Source organism: Phycomyces blakesleeanus (genome assembly GCF_001638985.1).
Source record: "Phycomyces blakesleeanus NRRL 1555(-) unplaced genomic scaffold PHYBLscaffold_12, whole genome shotgun sequence".
Lineage (NCBI taxonomy): Eukaryota > Fungi > Mucoromycota > Mucoromycetes > Mucorales > Phycomycetaceae > Phycomyces > Phycomyces blakesleeanus.
Window position 1 is genome coordinate 674491 of NW_017265145.1, and position 18669 is coordinate 693159.

General features: G+C 35.0%; 8 protein-coding genes across 8 annotated transcripts; 5 read left to right on the forward strand and 3 right to left on the reverse strand.

The window, feature by feature from the left end:
- Positions 1–192: 192 nt before the first annotated feature.
- On the forward strand, positions 193–981 carry PHYBLDRAFT_146183 (hypothetical protein; the record flags this gene model as incomplete). The annotated part of the gene is made up of 1 exon (XM_018431602.1): positions 193–981. One exon carries the CDS (start codon positions 193–195, stop codon positions 979–981), a length of 789 nt encoding a protein of 262 aa, XP_018290900.1.
- Positions 982–1886: 905 nt separating this feature from the next.
- PHYBLDRAFT_65211 (Homeodomain-like DNA binding domain-containing transcription factor) lies at positions 1887–3001 on the forward strand (the record flags this gene model as incomplete). Its single annotated transcript, XM_018441416.1, has 3 exons — positions 1887–2218; positions 2534–2856; positions 2952–3001. The coding sequence occupies 3 exons, from the start codon at positions 1887–1889 to the stop codon at positions 2999–3001; spliced, it is 705 nt and encodes a 234-aa protein (XP_018290901.1).
- A 1554-nt stretch (positions 3002–4555) lies between these two features.
- PHYBLDRAFT_146185 (hypothetical protein) lies at positions 4556–6261 on the reverse strand (the record flags this gene model as incomplete). Its single annotated transcript, XM_018431603.1, has 5 exons — positions 4556–5114; positions 5274–5367; positions 5448–5587; positions 5772–5859; positions 6168–6261. 5 exons carry the CDS (start codon positions 6259–6261, stop codon positions 4556–4558), a joined length of 975 nt encoding a protein of 324 aa, XP_018290902.1.
- A 146-nt stretch (positions 6262–6407) lies between these two features.
- Positions 6408–8008, reverse strand: PHYBLDRAFT_65209 (hypothetical protein; the record flags this gene model as incomplete). Its single annotated transcript, XM_018441415.1, has 5 exons — positions 6408–6739; positions 6831–6923; positions 7013–7294; positions 7475–7602; positions 7989–8008. 5 exons carry the CDS (start codon positions 8006–8008, stop codon positions 6408–6410), a joined length of 855 nt encoding a protein of 284 aa, XP_018290903.1.
- A 1003-nt stretch (positions 8009–9011) lies between these two features.
- PHYBLDRAFT_77996 (hypothetical protein) lies at positions 9012–11477 on the forward strand. The gene is made up of 7 exons (XM_018443322.1): positions 9012–9271; positions 9498–9583; positions 9756–9816; positions 9934–10001; positions 10110–10294; positions 10417–10681; positions 10785–11477. The coding sequence occupies exons 1-7, from the start codon at positions 9184–9186 to the stop codon at positions 10998–11000; spliced, it is 969 nt and encodes a 322-aa protein (XP_018290904.1). The 5' UTR covers positions 9012–9183; the 3' UTR covers positions 11001–11477.
- A 1310-nt stretch (positions 11478–12787) lies between these two features.
- On the reverse strand, positions 12788–13353 carry PHYBLDRAFT_169127 (Homeodomain-like DNA binding domain-containing transcription factor; the record flags this gene model as incomplete). Its single annotated transcript, XM_018436009.1, has 2 exons — positions 12788–13138; positions 13213–13353. The coding sequence occupies 2 exons, from the start codon at positions 13351–13353 to the stop codon at positions 12788–12790; spliced, it is 492 nt and encodes a 163-aa protein (XP_018290905.1).
- Positions 13354–16477: 3124 nt separating this feature from the next.
- Positions 16478–17109, forward strand: PHYBLDRAFT_159019 (hypothetical protein). Its single transcript, XM_018433901.1, has one exon. It carries the CDS (start codon positions 16567–16569, stop codon positions 16999–17001), a length of 435 nt encoding a protein of 144 aa, XP_018290906.1. The 5' UTR covers positions 16478–16566; the 3' UTR covers positions 17002–17109.
- A 302-nt stretch (positions 17110–17411) lies between these two features.
- PHYBLDRAFT_181654 (hypothetical protein) lies at positions 17412–18660 on the forward strand. Its single transcript, XM_018438501.1, has 6 exons — positions 17412–17533; positions 17740–17864; positions 17956–18058; positions 18183–18221; positions 18304–18320; positions 18433–18660. Exons 1-6 carry the CDS (start codon positions 17417–17419, stop codon positions 18440–18442), a joined length of 411 nt encoding a protein of 136 aa, XP_018290907.1. The 5' UTR covers positions 17412–17416; the 3' UTR covers positions 18443–18660.
- Positions 18661–18669: the final 9 nt, after the last annotated feature.

Below are 18669 nucleotides of genomic sequence, written 5' to 3' on the forward strand. Positions count from 1 at the left end.
CCACCCGACTGCCCAACCACTCACAGAAAGAAAGAAAGAAAGAAAGAAAAAACCTCTTTATTTCTGCGTGTCTTTTGTTGTTGCTGTTGCTATTTTTTTTTCTAGTTCACTTGATGAGGCATTATATTTTATTAGATTTTGTTTTTATTTTTTTATTTTTTTTCTTTATAACTCTGCTTTCTCTTTCTCTCCATGTCTTCTCTACCTTCACTTGTATCTGGACCTGAATTGGTGGCAATACCACTTCACATAGTAAAGCAACAACGGCGGCAGTGCTTGATTTGTCTCAGGAAAGATGACCCACCAGATGAACTCGAGAGACCCATTGGACCGCAATTGATTCAAGCAACGGGCCCAGAGTGGGCTAGAGTGTGCCCATGTCCGCGGGAAGCGCATGTGAACTGTATTCTTAGTACCGCAACCGACCTGCATTGTGAGACATGTCAGCACACTTATTATCGACAATGGCGCGTATTGGTTGCCCATATTGTCTGTTTTGCCAGTCATGTATTCAGTATTGGATCGGCTATCGGTATTGCTTTTGGTCTGGTGTATCTCGGACGTGGTCTGGGGCAGTTGGGACTCGGCAATGAAATGAGCAACAAGATTGATGATGATCCATGGTTCGATCATGAACTGGGTGTTATCCTTCAGTGGCTAGACCTGGTATACTATGCCACAGGGTTTTCTGGAGAAGCTCTTTTGGGACTTGTCTACATATTTGGATTCTGCAGTGTAGCAGGCTTTGACGAAACATTACTGATGGTCAACAATACGCTGTCTCTGGATCTCTCGTGGTGTTTGGGGCTAGAATATCCAATCTGGTTCAATAGAGGCTTGGCTTATCTGATTCTGGGGTTCATTGGACTTCTTCTTGGAACTTACTTGATGTTTTACACATGGATATGGGCATGTTTATTTCATCAAATACGTCATGCAGCGTTCCAACAGAGTCATGTTAAACCAAACAGAGATATGTAGTGCATAAAATAAAGTACCCAAAAATAAATAAATAAATAAATAAATAAATAGCTCAATTATTATTACTGTTATTTGTTTTAGCCAAGATATTCTTTGTAGAAAGACACGGTCAGTAAGGTTAGAAACTAAACAAGAGACGACCGTAATTTTCTTTTTTCTTGTAGTAATATATGTATGCAGAAAAGCACCCGTATACAGTGAATAAATTATGTTCTCTAGCTAGACAACTAAGAGCTTCTCTTGTGAAATATAATCCTACGATGACCTTGTCTCCCTATATTGCTCTCTTTTTTTTTCTTTTTTTTCTTAGGTCTGTTTACCGATATTGATATATCACTCAACTAAAAGATTTCATTTTATCAATGATATATGATCTTTTCCTATCTACAATGCTTGTGGTTAGTGACCTATTTTGATCTGCCAATAGACATACCAGATCATCAAAATCTCTCACACATTCAATATGCTCAACATCTACGCAACTCCTCAAAGATCACATATCAAACTTTCAATATAAATATCTTAAAAAAAATGGACTACCTTTCAAGAGAACTCCTCTATAATATATTCTAGATCAACCATGCATTCACTTTCATCATGATCTCTTTACAGGAAAGATCATTTTTTTCCTTCTTCCTTTTTAAAGCCAAAAAAAAGGGAAAATAAAAAAGAAAACATCATCCTTTGTCTATCACTTTGAACCAAACAGACAAAAAACAACTAAAAGGGATACCGTAAAGAAGCCCATTACTTTGGAATCACAATCTCTCCTTTCTTTCTTCATTTCTTTCTTTCTTACTTCTTCTTTTATTATTCTTTTTACCTTACCTTGCTTTACCCTAGTTTATACTTTATTTTTATTTTCAACTATCTTTATTATTATTTGCTATAATAATTCAAAAAACATGTCTGAAAAACCCAAGCAATTCCAATCAAATGAAGACCCTGCTTACGATAGTGGCAATGATTCATGGTCCCCCAAAATAAAGAATCGTCGACGCTTTTCTGCCACTGAAGCAGCGTTGCTGGAACGACGTTATGCAGAAGAGCAAAGTCCTTCGCAGCATGTACTTCAAGGTTTGGCTGACCAGATGTCTACACCGCGCAAGACAATTACTACCTGGTTTCAAAACAGAAGAGCCAAATACAAGCGCAGAAGTTACCGCAACAAACAAGCACCCGAGAAAGCAAATGATTCTCAACAGAAAACAAACGATGGCTCTCCTGGTCAGCGGATGTCTGACACGGTTTCTGATGTAGAAACCTGCGCTCGTTCTTCCTCGAGCAGTTTATTGCTAGTCGAGAGAAGATCACCCGAAACAACAGCCTCAAACACAAACTCAAACTCAAAATCAACATCAACATTAGCCTCAGTGTCAATGTCAATGGCTGTGCCAATGCCAACCGACGAAGGTTATCAGACAACTCCTCTGCCTGATGCATTTTGCGAGGACGACAGGCTTGGGGATTTATCTCATCTGCCGTCTACTCCAAGTCACTGTTTTGATTACAATAATTTCCTGAGTACCGGGCAGGGTGCGATTATGTACAGTTCTAGCGGATACAATCCTCCAGAATACATGTACCAGTTCCAAGACATTTCTGGCAGCTCTTTAGATTCAAACGAGCGAAACCAATATGTGTTAAATCAGAATCCTAGCTTGTGTGCATGGCAGTGCTACGACCCAAGGTTGTTTGTGCATCCCGATCAAACAGCTTGTATAATTGACCCTAGTTTTGTTGGGTGCCACACACGGGAGTCCAATACTTTCGAAAGAATCTGTTTTCCCGGACAATCGGATATATTCACAGACTCTGTTGACTGTACTTATGAATGGAGAGAACAAGTAGCATCATATTTGATTTCACCTGAAGGTAAATGAAATAATTAAATATACAAATAAAATAAAATAAAATTTATATCAATATTAATGTTAATATTTTGAATTACCTAACATCCAAATATAAAGATTCAAAGGACTGGGCTTCTGTACCAAAAGATATAAGTCACGCAATCTGACAAGAGTACAAGCTATCATTGACCATCCCCATTTAACAAAAACAACAAAAGCAAAAACAGTAGCTATAAAGATTTCTTCCCCCCCTTAATTTGCCAATAGCAAAAAAAAACCCCCTCAAAAAAATGTATAAACAATATATATACTTTGTTTTTATTCTTTGCATGATCTTTTATACAGACAAATAAGCATAATATTTTAGCACTTTTTATAATGAATATGTGTACACAGATAAATAACATTACAATATGTACGTGTATGAATTCGCTTGTGCGGAAGAGATTGACCAAGTAACACAATATTCAAGATGAAAACATCTTACCATTTTGTTCTATTATACTACCTATGGAATCGGCATGGTTCCATAGAAAACAAATATATATACAAACAGGATAAAGTTTTACTTTGTAACACGGCTTCCAGACTTTTCTTGTACAAAGTACATATGCTTACATACTTTCACACCCCACTTTTCACACAAGCTATATATATGTGTGTGTGTGTTTCTACATACAGATAGAGATATATAAACTCTATAGCCAACTGTATACCGGAAACAAAATTACGAAAATACAGATCATATTCACTTCTTGCGTCTAAATACACCAGGGATTTCTGTTTTGTTGTTGTTTTGATGAAGAATAGACAAAATCTTTGTACCAGAGAAAGTTTATCGTATTTTCCTTTTCTTCTTCTTCTTTATATTAAGTGTCCGCCTGTGTTGTACAGCATACCGCCACTTTACCAATACACTGGATTTCTGTAAAAATAATAATAATATAATAAAAAAGCGGAGTATATAAATAGGGAACTGAAAATAATCTCTACCCAATAGCGTAAAATAAATAGATGCGGAGATGATATAAATTTAAACACAAGATGTCCTTGTTTGTGAGTACAACTAACTACACTTGCCTTATTGTACTTTTGCTTTTACATTTTTTTTATATACCAAGACAAGAATACTAAAGAGACGTTTCTTACTCTCTTGCTTATTAGTAAGAAGATTAATAGTAAAATTTACGAAAGAAAAAAATACAAATGTCTTATATTTGAGTAAGTGTGCGCTTTTATTTTATTCTTCTTATCGTAATAATTAATTTTGGTCTTATTTATTGCTCATCCGACAGAGAGAAAATCATTGTTACTAAGGATTAATAATAATTAAAAAAAAATTCAGAGAATGTATCACAGGTATAAGTCAAACTACATATACAGTGTCTCCAACAAGCAATGTCACAGACAACCAAAACATATTTAATATTTTTAGAAATGAAGTCCCTCGTCGCTTGCTTAGAACACCCACAGCGGTTTATCTAAACCTGAAATCACATCTTTTTATTTGGATGCTCTTATATCGACCTCTTTTTTGACAGGTACTTTCTGTCTGGATTCGTGCATTATATCGGATATTAAAGTATCCCAAATACAACATTATGTTTCTGGAAAGATGACAATGGGTTGTCAGGTTGTTTAATGTATCTTTTCGTTCACGAACATTCCAAAGAACCACTTGATTTAGCTTTGGGTATATCAGAAGCCATAGTTTGGGCTATCTATTGCATGACGTGGTTGAGATCACGATGTTGTAAAATGGGTATGTTGTCGTTGTCTCCGAACAGGGTGAGAAGACTATTAAATAAGATTTTTATTTTGCTATTATTGAGTTCCGCCACAGAGTTGACGACAAGAGCTTTGTTCAATTTTGCAGTGGTAGGGAAATTAATCACTTCATAACAAATTTCTTGAAACATCTGTGAGGCGATCATGCTGGAATTATCGTTGTCAATTGATTTTTTGATGCCTTCGAAATCTGCATATGTGAACACAGTCAACGGCTGACAAAAACACCACATGGCAACATGGCTTGAAGCATAGAAAAGTATATATGAAGTTGGATAGTGGAATTGCACATGTAATTGTTTCATTTGACCAATGAGGTAAGATATGTGAATAGAAGATGCTTTGCTGTTCAAAGCAAGTGCAACTGCCTTTTCCCAACTTCCTTGATCAACGTAAATGTTTGATGTTTGTGGCAAAATTGTAATTGTTGACGATAATGGACCGATTTTGGGGTCTTCCGGGATATTGATATGAATACTCAAAGTAATAAGTCTAGTGCATGATAAAGACCCGATGACAGGCTTGAATCAATCTTGAGTGCTCTGAACACAAGGCCAAACATCATAATAAATGCTTGTCGCTGGAAGTAAAGAGGAACACATAGATACCAGCACATCTCAATGAATATCCACATTTTTTGTAATTCCGTACACTTCAATGGTGTTAATCATGATTGCTACACTAGATGATACATTCAACAGAATTGCATCAGCCAAAACGCGAGCACAGGCAAAATGAGATTCGACTCATGTTGCCAATCGCCGTTTAGTAAAGTTGAGACTTCATCATTCAACTGGAAATACGTTAATTGCAAGATTAAGTTACGAAGCGGCGAACCATGAATGAGTGATGCAAAGTTCGAATAAACGTTTAGTTTCATTCTGTCCCCTTCGATGCGCTTGCGCTTTTCCGATAAGATGGCTGCTGTAAATGAGAATTGAATACTGCTGAATCTGAGAGTAAGACTGAAGGATAAAATAATATCCTCAGCTATTCCAGTCAAACGGATCTGCCTTTAAGATATTATTTGGCGCTAGCGGCACGTGACTACTAGTGAAAACCCGGTATTATAAATAAGTCCAGATACCGATCTTTAAGAAAGACAGTTTCTCTTCCTAACAAAACTCGTATATCTATTCAGTGACTGACTATAAAGATAGTTTGCCATAAGTTGTCTCCAAAAGCTCCTTGCTAGAATCTCCCTTGATATCCGGCAGTATATCACGTGTAGGGAAGTCTCGCCAATAATAAAATTAACTGTAGACAGACAAGGTGTGATATGATTGGCAAGATAAGAATCCTTTTTATTCAAATCTTATTTTTGAGTTTTCATCTGTCTACCGCTATCATTATCACCATAACATGGGATATAAAAGTACATATACTATATCTATAGCATCATCATACTTTCATCTACATATTTCTTTTATTGTGTGAACACTTGATTGAGAGACTACAACCACAATTAAATTAATGTTATGAAACATTACCCGATCTGGGTCGGAATACTAAAATATTACCAATAGCATAAATGCTATTCTTTACAAAAACTCTCTGGCCGATCGGGCTGGAGAAGTATCAGATCAATTAGTCTTTCTGGATCTTTCCAGAATAACAATACTCCTGGAAGATCCACCATTATGATAAAGATGACTTAAGCACATACTGAAATACGAATTAGGAAACATATAAGTTTTATTATTATTTACTATTCTTTTTGAAATAAGCAACCTACACAAGTTCTCACGAAGTCTATAGTATACCTTTTTAATTGTTTTTATTTCTCTACACAAAAATAGCTTTGTATTCAAATACATTGTTAAACATCTTCTTAATGTTGGTAGCGTGACTGAGCGCATTGTATCCTATAACTTTATCTTGATTATCAGAGCATGTCAAGGCAAATGGTTCAAATTCCATTTTGTCAATGATCCAGGCATTTCTATCTTTATCATCTAAGCGACAGTTCATTGATTGACGAGCATTAATAATGGCTTGAGAATGCTCCCAAAGTATGACATTGCTTACCACTTTATCCAGTATGTGCTTTATTGTCTTGACTGTTGGAACAGCAATAAGGTCCATGGACAAATTTGCAACGTCGTTATCGGAATCATCTGGCAAACATAATTTAGATGAGCAACTGAACCTTTTGTGTATGTGTTTATCTTCGATTTAATCAAATATCTGTATTATTCAAACAATCACCTTTGGATCGCTTAATGTGGTTGCTCAGGGAGTCCAAATTATCGTATACTTTGTTGCGAAAAGGACAATGACGGCTGGTGTCTAGTCTTTCTACTACGAGTACTTAATTTTTACCTAGAGAGAAACAAGTTTATTATCCTTGACCAACGTGTTAATAGACTTCCAGCCATTTCTCTTATTACCATTGTTATCAATCGCTTCGTCGATAATCATGACACCGTAAGACAAAGCAAAGGGAAAAAAGGGGAAAAAAGTGCGGTCGTGAGAAAAAGGGAGAAAAGTATGCCACAACAAAGCAAACGCTTTTTCATAATCTCCTACCATTTTGTAACCATTGCTGGCCAACAGTCTTTGACACACAGTCCTCACACAATATTTCCCAGCAGAGATGCAAAAGTGAACAAGTATAAGAATAAAAGCATTGTCAAATATAGCCAAGCATGTCAAAATGAGATACAACAATGCTTATACATTAGTCAAATGACAAGAACATAACATTATTGCCATGAACGCGATATTCTATCTGCCACAAGCTGGAGAAATCAGCTTTCATCGAAATATCAGGTTCAACAGCTATTGAACAAGAGTACCTCTTTATCTTAGCCATGCTTTGTCTGTTATGTGAACAGAAAAGCCAAAATAACTTGAACAAAAGAATGAAACTTGTTTATCGGTCTCGTCAAACGCATGCAATTTGCCGAGATTTTTGCTGGCGGTCTTGAAAGCTGCCGAGATTTTTGCTGGCGATGAAAAATGGCCAGGGCCTCTCTCTCTACATGTTAGTATCAAAATCTTTGTTATCTATAGATCTAATAGTGTCGCTAACCATACCTGAGTTTATTATAGAGAGAGATAATCAAATGGACACATATACATATATATACACATTATGTGCATTAACATAATAGGTAGTATTGAAAGATTCTTTCATCTTATTTTTTGGACAACCGCTAAAAACGGAACTCATCTGATAGTCGATCAAAATGAATAAGAGTCTTTATTTTATTTTATTTGATTTTAGTTTAATTAATTTGTGGTTGTGGGATTGTGCTTGGTAGTGTGATAGACTATGGGGAGTAAACATTAACAGGATCTGTGTTTTTTTTTGGATAGCCTTTGTATAGAGAGTGATGTTCTGATCGATCAGATGATACATACAATACACAAACTAACAGCATATTTATGTGAGTATGTGTGTATGAATGTGTACAACGTCTTCAATGTACAAATAAGCTCTGTACACAATTACAAGCTGAGAATATTTAAAGAAAAAATAGAAAGGTGATTTGAGAACCGCTTTCCAAAGTACTATACTACATAATGCTTAGATCATTATAGTTTAACCAGGATAAAATACATTAAAAAAAAACATATATATATTATATACCTCAATGCTCATCTTTTATTGCACAGATATTATATAATAATAACACAACCCTGTATATCTATATCTATATACTATTTATTATCTTTTGACGATTTACTAAAAAGAATGCCCGTAGTGCGCCCGTAGTCTATAGTGTGACGTGACTTGCTTCCCCTTTCTTCATATCATAGATTTTAAAAATACAGATATAATATAAAAAGAATGAGATTATACTATAAAACTTTTATATATATTTATCAGATCAAAGATTAAAAGCGGGTTATTAAAGGTGCCTGTATTTTAACGTTATTTAATATCTTTTGCACTGTATTAATATTAATCTTAATCGATTCTTTTCTCTATTATCTACAAGTGCAAGTGCAAGGGCAAGTGCAAATACAACTGCCAATACAAAAATACAAGCCTTTTTGTATATATTAAATATATATTATATATATATTTATTTTTATACTTTAAAAAGAATCAATGCTTTATTAGATCTATTTATTTAACATATATAATAATAATAATAATAATAATAATAATTACAATAATCTGTTGCACAGTCAATTCTGGAAGAGGACTAGAATGTTACCTTTAGGAGAGGAACACAAGGGGTGACGACACTCGGTAGTGGACATTAAAATTAGATCTGATATCTAATTCTTTGAAATTTTAAAGCAAGAAAAAGAAAAAAGCAGGAAGAAATATGGTTTCTTTTTGGCTTGTTCATTGGTAATTCTTTCTTTTATCCGAGCCAAATTAATCTCACCTTTCTTCCCTCCTCTTCCTCCTCTTCCATATTCTATATTTTATCCTTCTTTTTTTTAATCTTTTTCTTCTTCTTCTTTTTGACTGTTGTCTATATTGTGCAAATATTTATATATAATATATATCTATATAAATACAAAGAAAAGAAAAGAAAGCAATAAAGAAGAAGAATAAACGGCTGTCATATATTATAAATATAAATATTTCTTTTATCAGATGGTTTTGGACAATCAGTCACAACATGAACAAATTGAGCTTGGTTGGATCAATGTAGTTGAAGCCTCTTCATTTGTTATCTTTGCTGGTAAACCGAAGTCTATTATATTATATTATATTATATTATATTATATTATATTATATTATATTATATTATATTACATTATATTACATTACATTACATTACATTACATTACATTACATTACATTAGTATTGAAACAAAAATTCAGTTACCAAAAAAAAACAAGAAAAGAAAAGCTTACTCATCCTGTTATTATATATGTACATATATGTATCTGCTCTGATTTATTAGCATTCATCAGCCTAATTATGGGAGTAAAGCTTGAAGTGTCCTTGATAGTATCCGGAATTCGATGTGTGGCTCAACTGACGATGATGGTACAGTAACCCTTACATTTTCTAATAATTGGTTATTTCCCTCTCTTTTAGATTTTTGAGCAAGGGTCAGGGTCCTGTCTATAAAATAGATTTTAAATATATAATATATAAGATCTGATTATGTATAGATATACTGACACATTTTTCTTTAAAAAAATTATATTATATTTAGGGATATGTACTTGACGATGTATTTAAAACCGATAATATATACGTGGTCCTATTTTTGTCTCGTAAGTCGAATAGATACATAATTAACCCTTTTATTTCTGTCACTGGTATTATCATTATTCTAATACCTTAATACAAAATAAACAAACAAACAAACAAACAACCTATACATATGTTAGTTGTACTCGTCATTCTCGGTACATACGAACTCGTCTTCAACAGGGCAAAAAAGACATTCGATGGGCTGGTAAATAAACAGAAACTAAAACTAAAACATTATCTGATTATCTCGGATAATTCTTCAACCATGGTCTCACATCAAATATAACCAAATAACATATGCATACATTTGTAGTTCTTAGTAATGTTTTTCATTCTCTTGTCAAGTAATTGTCTTGTGGCATATCTGGGGTCAGCATTTGCAATTCAGCAAGATCCATTCTGGAAACCAACCGTCTTTATTCCTATAGTGGGCATGTTGCTAGGTAACTCAATGAGTAGTGTTGCCATGGCAACAGAACGCTGCTTAGATCAAGTCAGGTAAAACACAATCATTGAAATGTTTTCCTTGTATATATGAAACCTGCATTTCTAAAACAAAATTAATTTTATGCACATAAATGTTTTAAACTTTTTTGTTTTTATTTTATCAAAAAAAAAAGCGTTCATGCCCCTCTTCTCGAAACACGACTTGCTTATGGCGCCTCAAGATTTGAAGCCTCACTTCCTTTGGCTGTAGAAACCATTCGAATGGCAATGCTCCCAACAATCACACAACTGAGCGTTATGGGAATGATAAACATACCTGGAATGATGACAGGTCAGATTATGGCAGGCACTCCCATGAAGGAAGCTGTCATTTACCAGCAGTGTATCATGTTTATGGTTGCTGCAAGTAGTACATTTGGTGTTGTGATGGCAGTTGGAGTAAGTCTCGAGTGATTATACTTTTTTAAACACATTATATATGTATATATTGGTTTATATCCATGAATGGATTTTGACAATCGTCTTTGCTTGTATATAATAGGCATGCATGATGATTTTGATCGATAAACAGCAGGCTTTGCGTATTGACAAGATTATCGACACATCTTCGTTTATCCAGAGAATCAAATCTAGTAAGGTCACCAAGTTTCGCGTTGTCCGCTTCAGAACTGTTACTCTACGTACCTGTCTCCCTGCAGCATTATTTAATAGAAGAAGACGCCACGAAGCAAAGTACGAAGAAGTTGAGCTGAGATAAAAGAAAAAAAAAAAAGAAAAAAAAAGAAGGCAAATTCAAGGCTGTCAATTATTATTGTTTTTTATATCCTACAATTTTCCCTTCTTCTTTTTTTCCTTCTTTTCCTTTATCTCCCTCTATCATAACTTTCATTTATTCCATATATTCTTACACCTTCCTTTACAACCCTCCTACCCAATCTCTCTCCCTCTTTCTCACTTTCGTGCTCTATCTCTACCTCTATCTATCCACCTTTCCTTTTTTTAGACTCCTTTAGCAGCAAAAAGAGACAAAGGAAAAATAAGAAGAAGAAGGAGAAGAAGAAGACGCCAGCAAATCATCTGTATGTATGTAGCCTCCCTATCTTGTTTGCCATGATCCCATTCACCTGTATATCCTTTTTCCTATTTGATTTTTTTCTTTATTTTCTATATATCTTTTAATATACATTCATATATAATATAAATATATATATTTTGGTTTAATATCTTGCACAAATGATTATTTGCCCTTTTCTTTCTGTTGTATTTCTACTTGGTCTCTTGTGTGTAATAATGAGCCGACATTATGCATATGCATATGTATATGTATATACTAAAAGATAATAATGTGATAATGATGATGACTTTGTCACAAGTGGCTCAGGAAGTCTTCTTTAGACACATGTATATATTTCAGTGTCACTATTTGTGTAGTGCAATAAATTGAACAAAAAAGAAATAAAAAAGGCACAAGTACACAACCACCTACTGAAATTCGGATAAGTTCCAAATAAATACAAATACAAACAAATGACAGTATAGATGAAGGTTGAGAGTTTAAATACAATTACAAACACAAATGTAAACACAAGTACACACACACACACACTAGACTACATTACACATGTGGTGTCTATAACGAATTTATTATGTTTTGTTCTATGTAACAAGTAAAATAAGAAGAGCACCTTTTTTTTGTCTTACCACTTGAAATGAAAGTCAGGCCCGGGAAATAATCTATATACACCTTTTCTCAAAATGATGTTGCACAATAAAAATTTAAGTTGTTGCACTTTTCAGAAAAAAATATGTCGCATCATATCTTTATTAAATAGGATGACAATTCAAACAGTCATCAAAACGTCTCACAGAATAACGAGCGAAGCCTTTGAAGGATGACGGCAATACACTGTTGCAAGCATCACCAATCTTAGCAGGAAGCATGTCTTTCTTGAGAATAAACTCCCTTTTAACACCACTCTTGACAACCGACCAAAATTGCTCGATTGGGTTGAGCTCAGGGGAGTGGGGTGATAGATAGACACATTTATACCCACGAGACTCAATAGCAACTCTAATCAACTTAGATGTGTGGATGGGAGCATTGTCCATCAACAAGTAGTGGTCCTTCATTTCAGGATATTTATCCATCTCTTCGAGAATATCATCAATAAATCTCAGGTAATGTTTAGTTATGGTGTCTTTTGTTTGTACTTTAGCCCCTCCTGCTAGCTTTCGTTTTTTCGAAGGGGGAATAGGCTTTCTCAAACAAACCTTGATCAAGCCGTTACTTGATATAGCACCCAATATTGAGGTCGAGTTTTCTCTTGCCGTAAATACCTTAACAATAGCTGACTCTCCCTTCGGAGCCCATCCCTGAGTTCTTCTCCGATTTACATTAAATCCTGTCTCATCAATGAAGACGCAGTTGTTCATGTAATCTACGCCCGTACTCTTCATCTCCTCCACCCATTTCTTTCTCGCCTGAATCCTCTCTGGAGTGTTTCCCTCTAAAAACTACAGTTGCACTTTCTCCAAACTTAAAATCTAAAGATCATTCAAATAACAATACAGTGTAGGTTTCGAAAGTGATAGACCCTCAAAAGTACTAGTCAATCGACCAAGTAGCTGGTCAGCTGTGGCGGTTGGCTGTTTGTAATAAAACTCTGTAACAGCGTTCCTCGTTGCTTCTGCCAGTTCGCCTTCTGCTTCGATAATTCTTGGTCGACCAATAGTTTTGAACAAAGAGTCTGGGCCTTTCTTCCAGGTACTATACCACCGTTGTAAACTTCTTGGTTCTAAGCCCAAGTCTAGAGCGACTGCTCTGACGCTATTCTTTGGGTGTATATCAACCAAGTGAGCGACATGTGCCTTAACTTCATTACTGACTCGTTTGTTCTTGATAATGTTATTTTTTTTGCCTCTTTGGAATCAGTTTCTTTTGGTAGCTTTGTGTTCCAAAAAAGTTGAACCTGATCAGCTTCCATCATCACTTTCTGTCTAGCCTCGATATAAGCGTTATAGGATGCAAGTTCCTCTAACTTGTACGGATCTTCATTCCCAGTGATATCCATTGGGTCGTTTCCATTCTCAAAATAAAACGAATAGCTCATTATAAATGTACTTCAAGAGAAAAAAGTGCAACAACTTAAATTTTTATTGCGACATCATTTTGAGAAAAGGTGTACAGAAGTCTTAAGTTTTCCAGGACTAATTTAAGGCCAAGATAGTACTTTTGTACTGTGTATTACAAATATGTATACACCAATATAATATGTAGTATACTTGTGCTCAAGTTTATACTCCAATATTTCATCTTCTTCTTCTTATTTTTCTTATTTCCCTTTTGCTAGTACACTATGGTAGTAGCTAAAATATATTTGTTAGCTTACATATAGGTGATAATTAACCTTTTTTTTTTGCTACTGCACACATTGAATATTGAAACATTTTGAAATCTCAATCCAGAAAACAGAATGAAAAATATATATAAAAGAGTGAGCCATTTAAACATCGACGTTTTTAAGAACCGAATGTTACTGAAAATGATGGATTGTTGTTGTGTCCCAAAGAAAGCAATAAATCTAAATACATATGCATTTTGAATTGTAAATATATGTGAGTTAGTGAGTGAGTGTAATTTCAGTGTATGCATTATATATATATATATATATATATGTAATTTGCTTAAATTCAAATATACAGAATATGGGCGTAGAAGGTATTATAAGAAATAAGAAGAAAAAGAAGGAACAATATATTGTATTAAAGCAAATGAATCCTTTGTTTTGTATATAAAGCATATATATACCTACAATATCACTACAAAATCACTCTATTATAGACAAGATCATAAAAAGCATACTTTTGTATATATACATATATACATACAGATACATATGTAATTCTTTTATCTTTGTAAAGTCCAACTGGTTTCGATTCGATTCAATTCAATTCAATTCAAAAAAGTGATGACGTACTTGACATCATTCTATGCTACAATCCTCACGCTCTTTATATATATATATATTCATATTCATATTCCTCAAAAATAAAAATAAAAATAAAAATAAAAAAGCTCGTTGATTGACTGGGTTAAAAAATAATAATAAAATAAACCAAGTGAATAATTACTTTATTATTGACTTTATTTTTATTTTTATTTATTTCACTTTTCACCCTTTTAATCCTTTAAACATGATTGACTCTGATGAAGAAGACTTTGAATGTCCTCTGTGCATGGAGGAGCTAGACATTGCCGATCGAAACTTTAGACCTTGTGCATGTGGTTATCAGGTACCAAAGAAAGAAAGAAAGAAAGCTATATATATATATACACACACATCCCCAAGAACCCAAAACAAACAAAGTACATATATATATATACTAGCATTTTTACTAAGGTCAAGAATAAACCTAGATTTGTCGTTTCTGTTGGCATCACATTAAAGAAAACCTAAACGGTCGTTGTCCTGCATGGTAAACATTCTTCTCCATCTCATTTTCTTTAATCCATCAAAAAAAAAACAACCACCAGAATATAAAATACATTGAGAAAAATACAGATGACTAATTAAATGAATCACGCAGTCGAAGAGAATATTCAGATGAGATGGTTGAATTCGAACCAATAAGTGCGGATGAGTAAGTTTGATACTCTTTAGTTGATCTACACAAAAAAATGAATACAGAGAGAAATAAGCCATGAGCTAATTTACATGCTTGTTATCCACAGAATCTCTCGTATCAAGCGAGAGAAGAAGGAAAAAGAACGACAACAAAAGGATATGGAGGCTGTGAATCGAAGGCATTTGGCTAATATGCGAGTGGTCCAAAAGAATCTGGTTTATGTGATCGGATTGCATCCAAAGTTGGCAGTTGAAGAAGTAAGACCTTTTGTACATACGTGCGAAATCAACTATACCAAAAGGAAAAGGAAAACGGGAATAAGAAATAAGAAAGTTAAAAGAGGAAAAGAGGAAAGGAAAGGCTAGGGTATCTTTGGAAGGGAGTGTAATGTATACTTATGCATGTATTTGGTATTTAATACATTTGCCTGTGTTAGACAGTACGATCCCACGACTTCTTTGGCCAGTTTGGTAAGATATCCAAGATTGTGATCAATAAGCGTCCAGTCGTGCCTACAACCAGTGCTGGTGGATCTACTTCAATGCAACCAAGTGCGGCAGTTTATGTAACTTACCAGAGAAAGGAAGATGCTGCAAAGGCAATTCATGCGGTGGATGGTAGTATAATCGTAGGAAGAATTCTCAGGTAAAGACATATAGTTTTGTTTTATAGAGGCTATATATGTGTGTATATTCATTCTTATTTTCTTATTCTTCATTTTGGTCGTTCACAATATAGAGCATCTTATGGCACTACGAAATACTGCACATATTATCTTCGTAACATGTCCTGTCCAAACCCAAGCTGTCTTTACCTTCACGAACCAGGGGAAGATGCAGACACTATTTCAAAGGAAGAGTTAGCAACAGGGTAAGTTTATAAAATAAATAAAATTAAATTATTGTATGTAAAAAAATGCACCCATCAGAATATTAACCCAATTATCAATTTGAATTTTATTTAGAAAACATCGTATGAGAGATCAATTGTCAACTGATGCTGAAGAAGGAAGTCCACCTCCACCTCCACCCGCCTATCCATCCTCTTCACTCGCTAATGACTTTCCGCCCGTATCAGCAAGCTCATCTACGCGCAAACCTGTCACTCTCGAATCAGTGGCCACAATTTCATACAAAACACCAGTCCGAAATGAACCACCTCCCAGACAATCATATCTATTGGATCATATTGAAGATGAGCGTTCAGCACTTCCAGCCACAGCCTCGTGGGCTAAGGCCGGTAGTAGTCCATCAACCCCGATCCTCAAATCGGGCGCTTTACCCGAACGCACCCTAACACCCGATAACTTTGGACCGCCTTTGTCTGTTGCTGTTGCTGCTGCCCAGAAACAGCCACAACAGCAGTCGCCTTCTGTCACAAAGCGCAGACTGGAGAAGAAGAAGCGAAAGGAGCAAGAGAAGATCAAAGCTTTACTGGATGCTGATGGCACAAAAACAGAACAGGAGCAGAGCTTACCTAATCAAACCGATCAGCCAGTGGCCTTGTCTGGGGAGACTGACGAAACAGAGACTGAAGAAGCAGAACCACCAGCAGCTACAGTATTAGAAACATCAACCACGACCACGACCACGACCACAAAACCGAAATCGAAATCAAATTCTACATCATCATCATTATTATCATCATCACTATCTACAGCAGCAGCAGCAGCAACACCAACGCCAGTATCAGGAGTGATGGCAGGACTTTCATTAAAACAAGCCGGAAAGTCGGCCGAAAAGCCATCCCCTCGCTGGACCAAGGATAATGTTTATGATGGACTTGTAAACTTTGTACTCGGAGACGCATTTGACCAAGTTTGTCCTCTGTTTGATGCTGATCAGGAAGAAGAGGACAGAGAAGAGGCGCCGGTTGGAGTATCCGCACTACACGACGGAACCTTTTCTGACGACGAGACTCCAGCAACGCCCCAAGGTCTTGCGAACAGTGATCCAAATTCGCTAGAAGAAGACCTTGACATGTCACCATTAGATTTCCTCATCAACAGTGTCCCCACACCTGCTTACACCGGTACATTTAATCCATTCGCACACCAAGTACTGCGTTCTACAGGAAGTCTATTCGAATCTCCTATTCGTAAGCACTCTCGCTTTGGATTTGCACAGATTTAGGATGATAAAATGGGAAATAGAGAGAGAGAGAGAGAGATAGAAACAAAAAAAAAACTCGGTCATTTTTTATTTTAAAAAAAGTATATCAATTCTTAGTATAAACATCAGAAAAAAGAAACAAAGAAAAAAAACAGAAAAAAAACCTCTCGTATACAGATACACACACAAATACAACTACATACAAATAGGTATAAAAACACTTGTGTAGTGTGTATACGTGTGTATACGTGTGTATACGTGTGTATACGTGTGTATGTGTACGTTTACGTGTGTGTGTGTGTGTAGTATGTGTGTCTGCGTATTTTTATATTCTTAAATTTATTTACTTGATTAAGTTATTACCATTTCCGGTTTGACGGTCTAGCTTACGAACACCTCCTTTCTCAGTTGTACTCATCCTCGTTTTTATTTTGAAATGACTTTGAATGAGAACAGAAGTGTATTTATCTGTCAGTCAGGATGTTGTTGTTTTCCGGGAGGGTTTAGTAAAGCCAATCGCAGAATAATCGGTGTGTATTTTTCTGGTGTACTTGTAAGTCATCCTCAATCAATCATTTAATTAATTCTTGACACCAACAAGAACGCGATGAACATAGCAGATTCTTCTGTTGCTATTTTCTAATAGCAATAATAATAATAATAATAATAATAATAATAATAAATTATAAAGGCCAATAATGACAATTACTGCCATTATCATTATTCTATATATAAATAAAATAATAATAATAATTTCAGTTTACTCTTGCATGGTGGATCTTTGTGGATGGCGTAATCACTTCTGCAAGAATGCTAGAGAACCCTGCTCCACCTGGATTTGAAGATTGGGCATCAGGAATCGTTCTTACTCTTGGAATGATCATGCAAGTGAATAGTGAAATTAAATAGTGTGTATATGTATGTAAACTATCAAACTAATAACGAAAATCTATATATTTATATAAATTTATTCAGTGTGCATTCGATAGATTTACAATCACTGAGATCAGATAGTGATATGTATAGCTATGACAGTGATTATAGCAGAGTATGGTTTTGTCGTCTTATGATGTTCTTGGTGAGTGAATCAACCTGTCCAATAATTATAATTATAGTTGGCATTGTCATTGACGTTGGAGCTGGAGCTGGATTTGGATTTGTTACCAACAATTTTCTCTTATTTTTTTATGCATTTCTCAAAGGGATCTACTATGCTGGCGGGTGGACTTGTTGGCTCAGTGGTAAGAAGATGAAAATTATTAACAAAGGCGTGTGTGTTTATGCATGCCTAATATTTCTTGAAAATTCACGTTTATTCTTTAGGTTGTTCTTGTGTTCAAGTATGTATTGCATGAATTATCAGCATTAGATTCCTACCTTGGTATATGTCAAGTTATTCAATGCAGTTTAATTCTGATATCGTAAGTCATTAATTATTATCAAAACAATGAGTCAAAGATAGTGTTGCTGTAGCCAAGGTTGTTTACTTGGATTCAATAGAACACTTCTTCTGTGGGCTGTACCAAGGCAAACAGACGATTATATGGGTATTAGCTAGATTAAGGACAAGAATTATACAATCAAAATTCGAGGAATGTATATTCCTTTCTTTTTTATATATATACATCTTGTAATTAAGCAACTACAATATACCTCTCTCTCTCTTCCTTTTCTCTCTATATACCTCCT

Bases quoted from the DNA above. Each gene is read 5' to 3' on its own strand.
- PHYBLDRAFT_77996 (XM_018443322.1), top strand. From the start codon at position 9,184: ATGGTTTTGGACAATCAGTCACAACATGAACAAATTGAGCTTGGTTGG. The intron at 9,272-9,497 runs GTAAACCGAAGT...CTGATTTATTAG, and splicing joins TTCATTTGTTATCTTTGCTG to CATTCATCAGCCTAATTATG. The intron at 10,682-10,784 runs GTAAGTCTCGAG...TGTATATAATAG, and splicing joins GTGTTGTGATGGCAGTTGGA to GCATGCATGATGATTTTGAT.
- PHYBLDRAFT_159019 (XM_018433901.1), top strand. From the start codon at position 16,567: ATGGCAGGACTTTCATTAAAACAAGCCGGAAAGTCGGCCGAAAAGCCA.
- PHYBLDRAFT_181654 (XM_018438501.1), top strand. From the start codon at position 17,417: ATGACTTTGAATGAGAACAGAAGTGTATTTATCTGTCAGTCAGGATGT. The intron at 17,534-17,739 runs GTAAGTCATCCT...TAATAATTTCAG, and splicing joins TGTATTTTTCTGGTGTACTT to TTTACTCTTGCATGGTGGAT. The intron at 18,059-18,182 runs GTGAGTGAATCA...CATTTCTCAAAG, and splicing joins GTCGTCTTATGATGTTCTTG to GGATCTACTATGCTGGCGGG.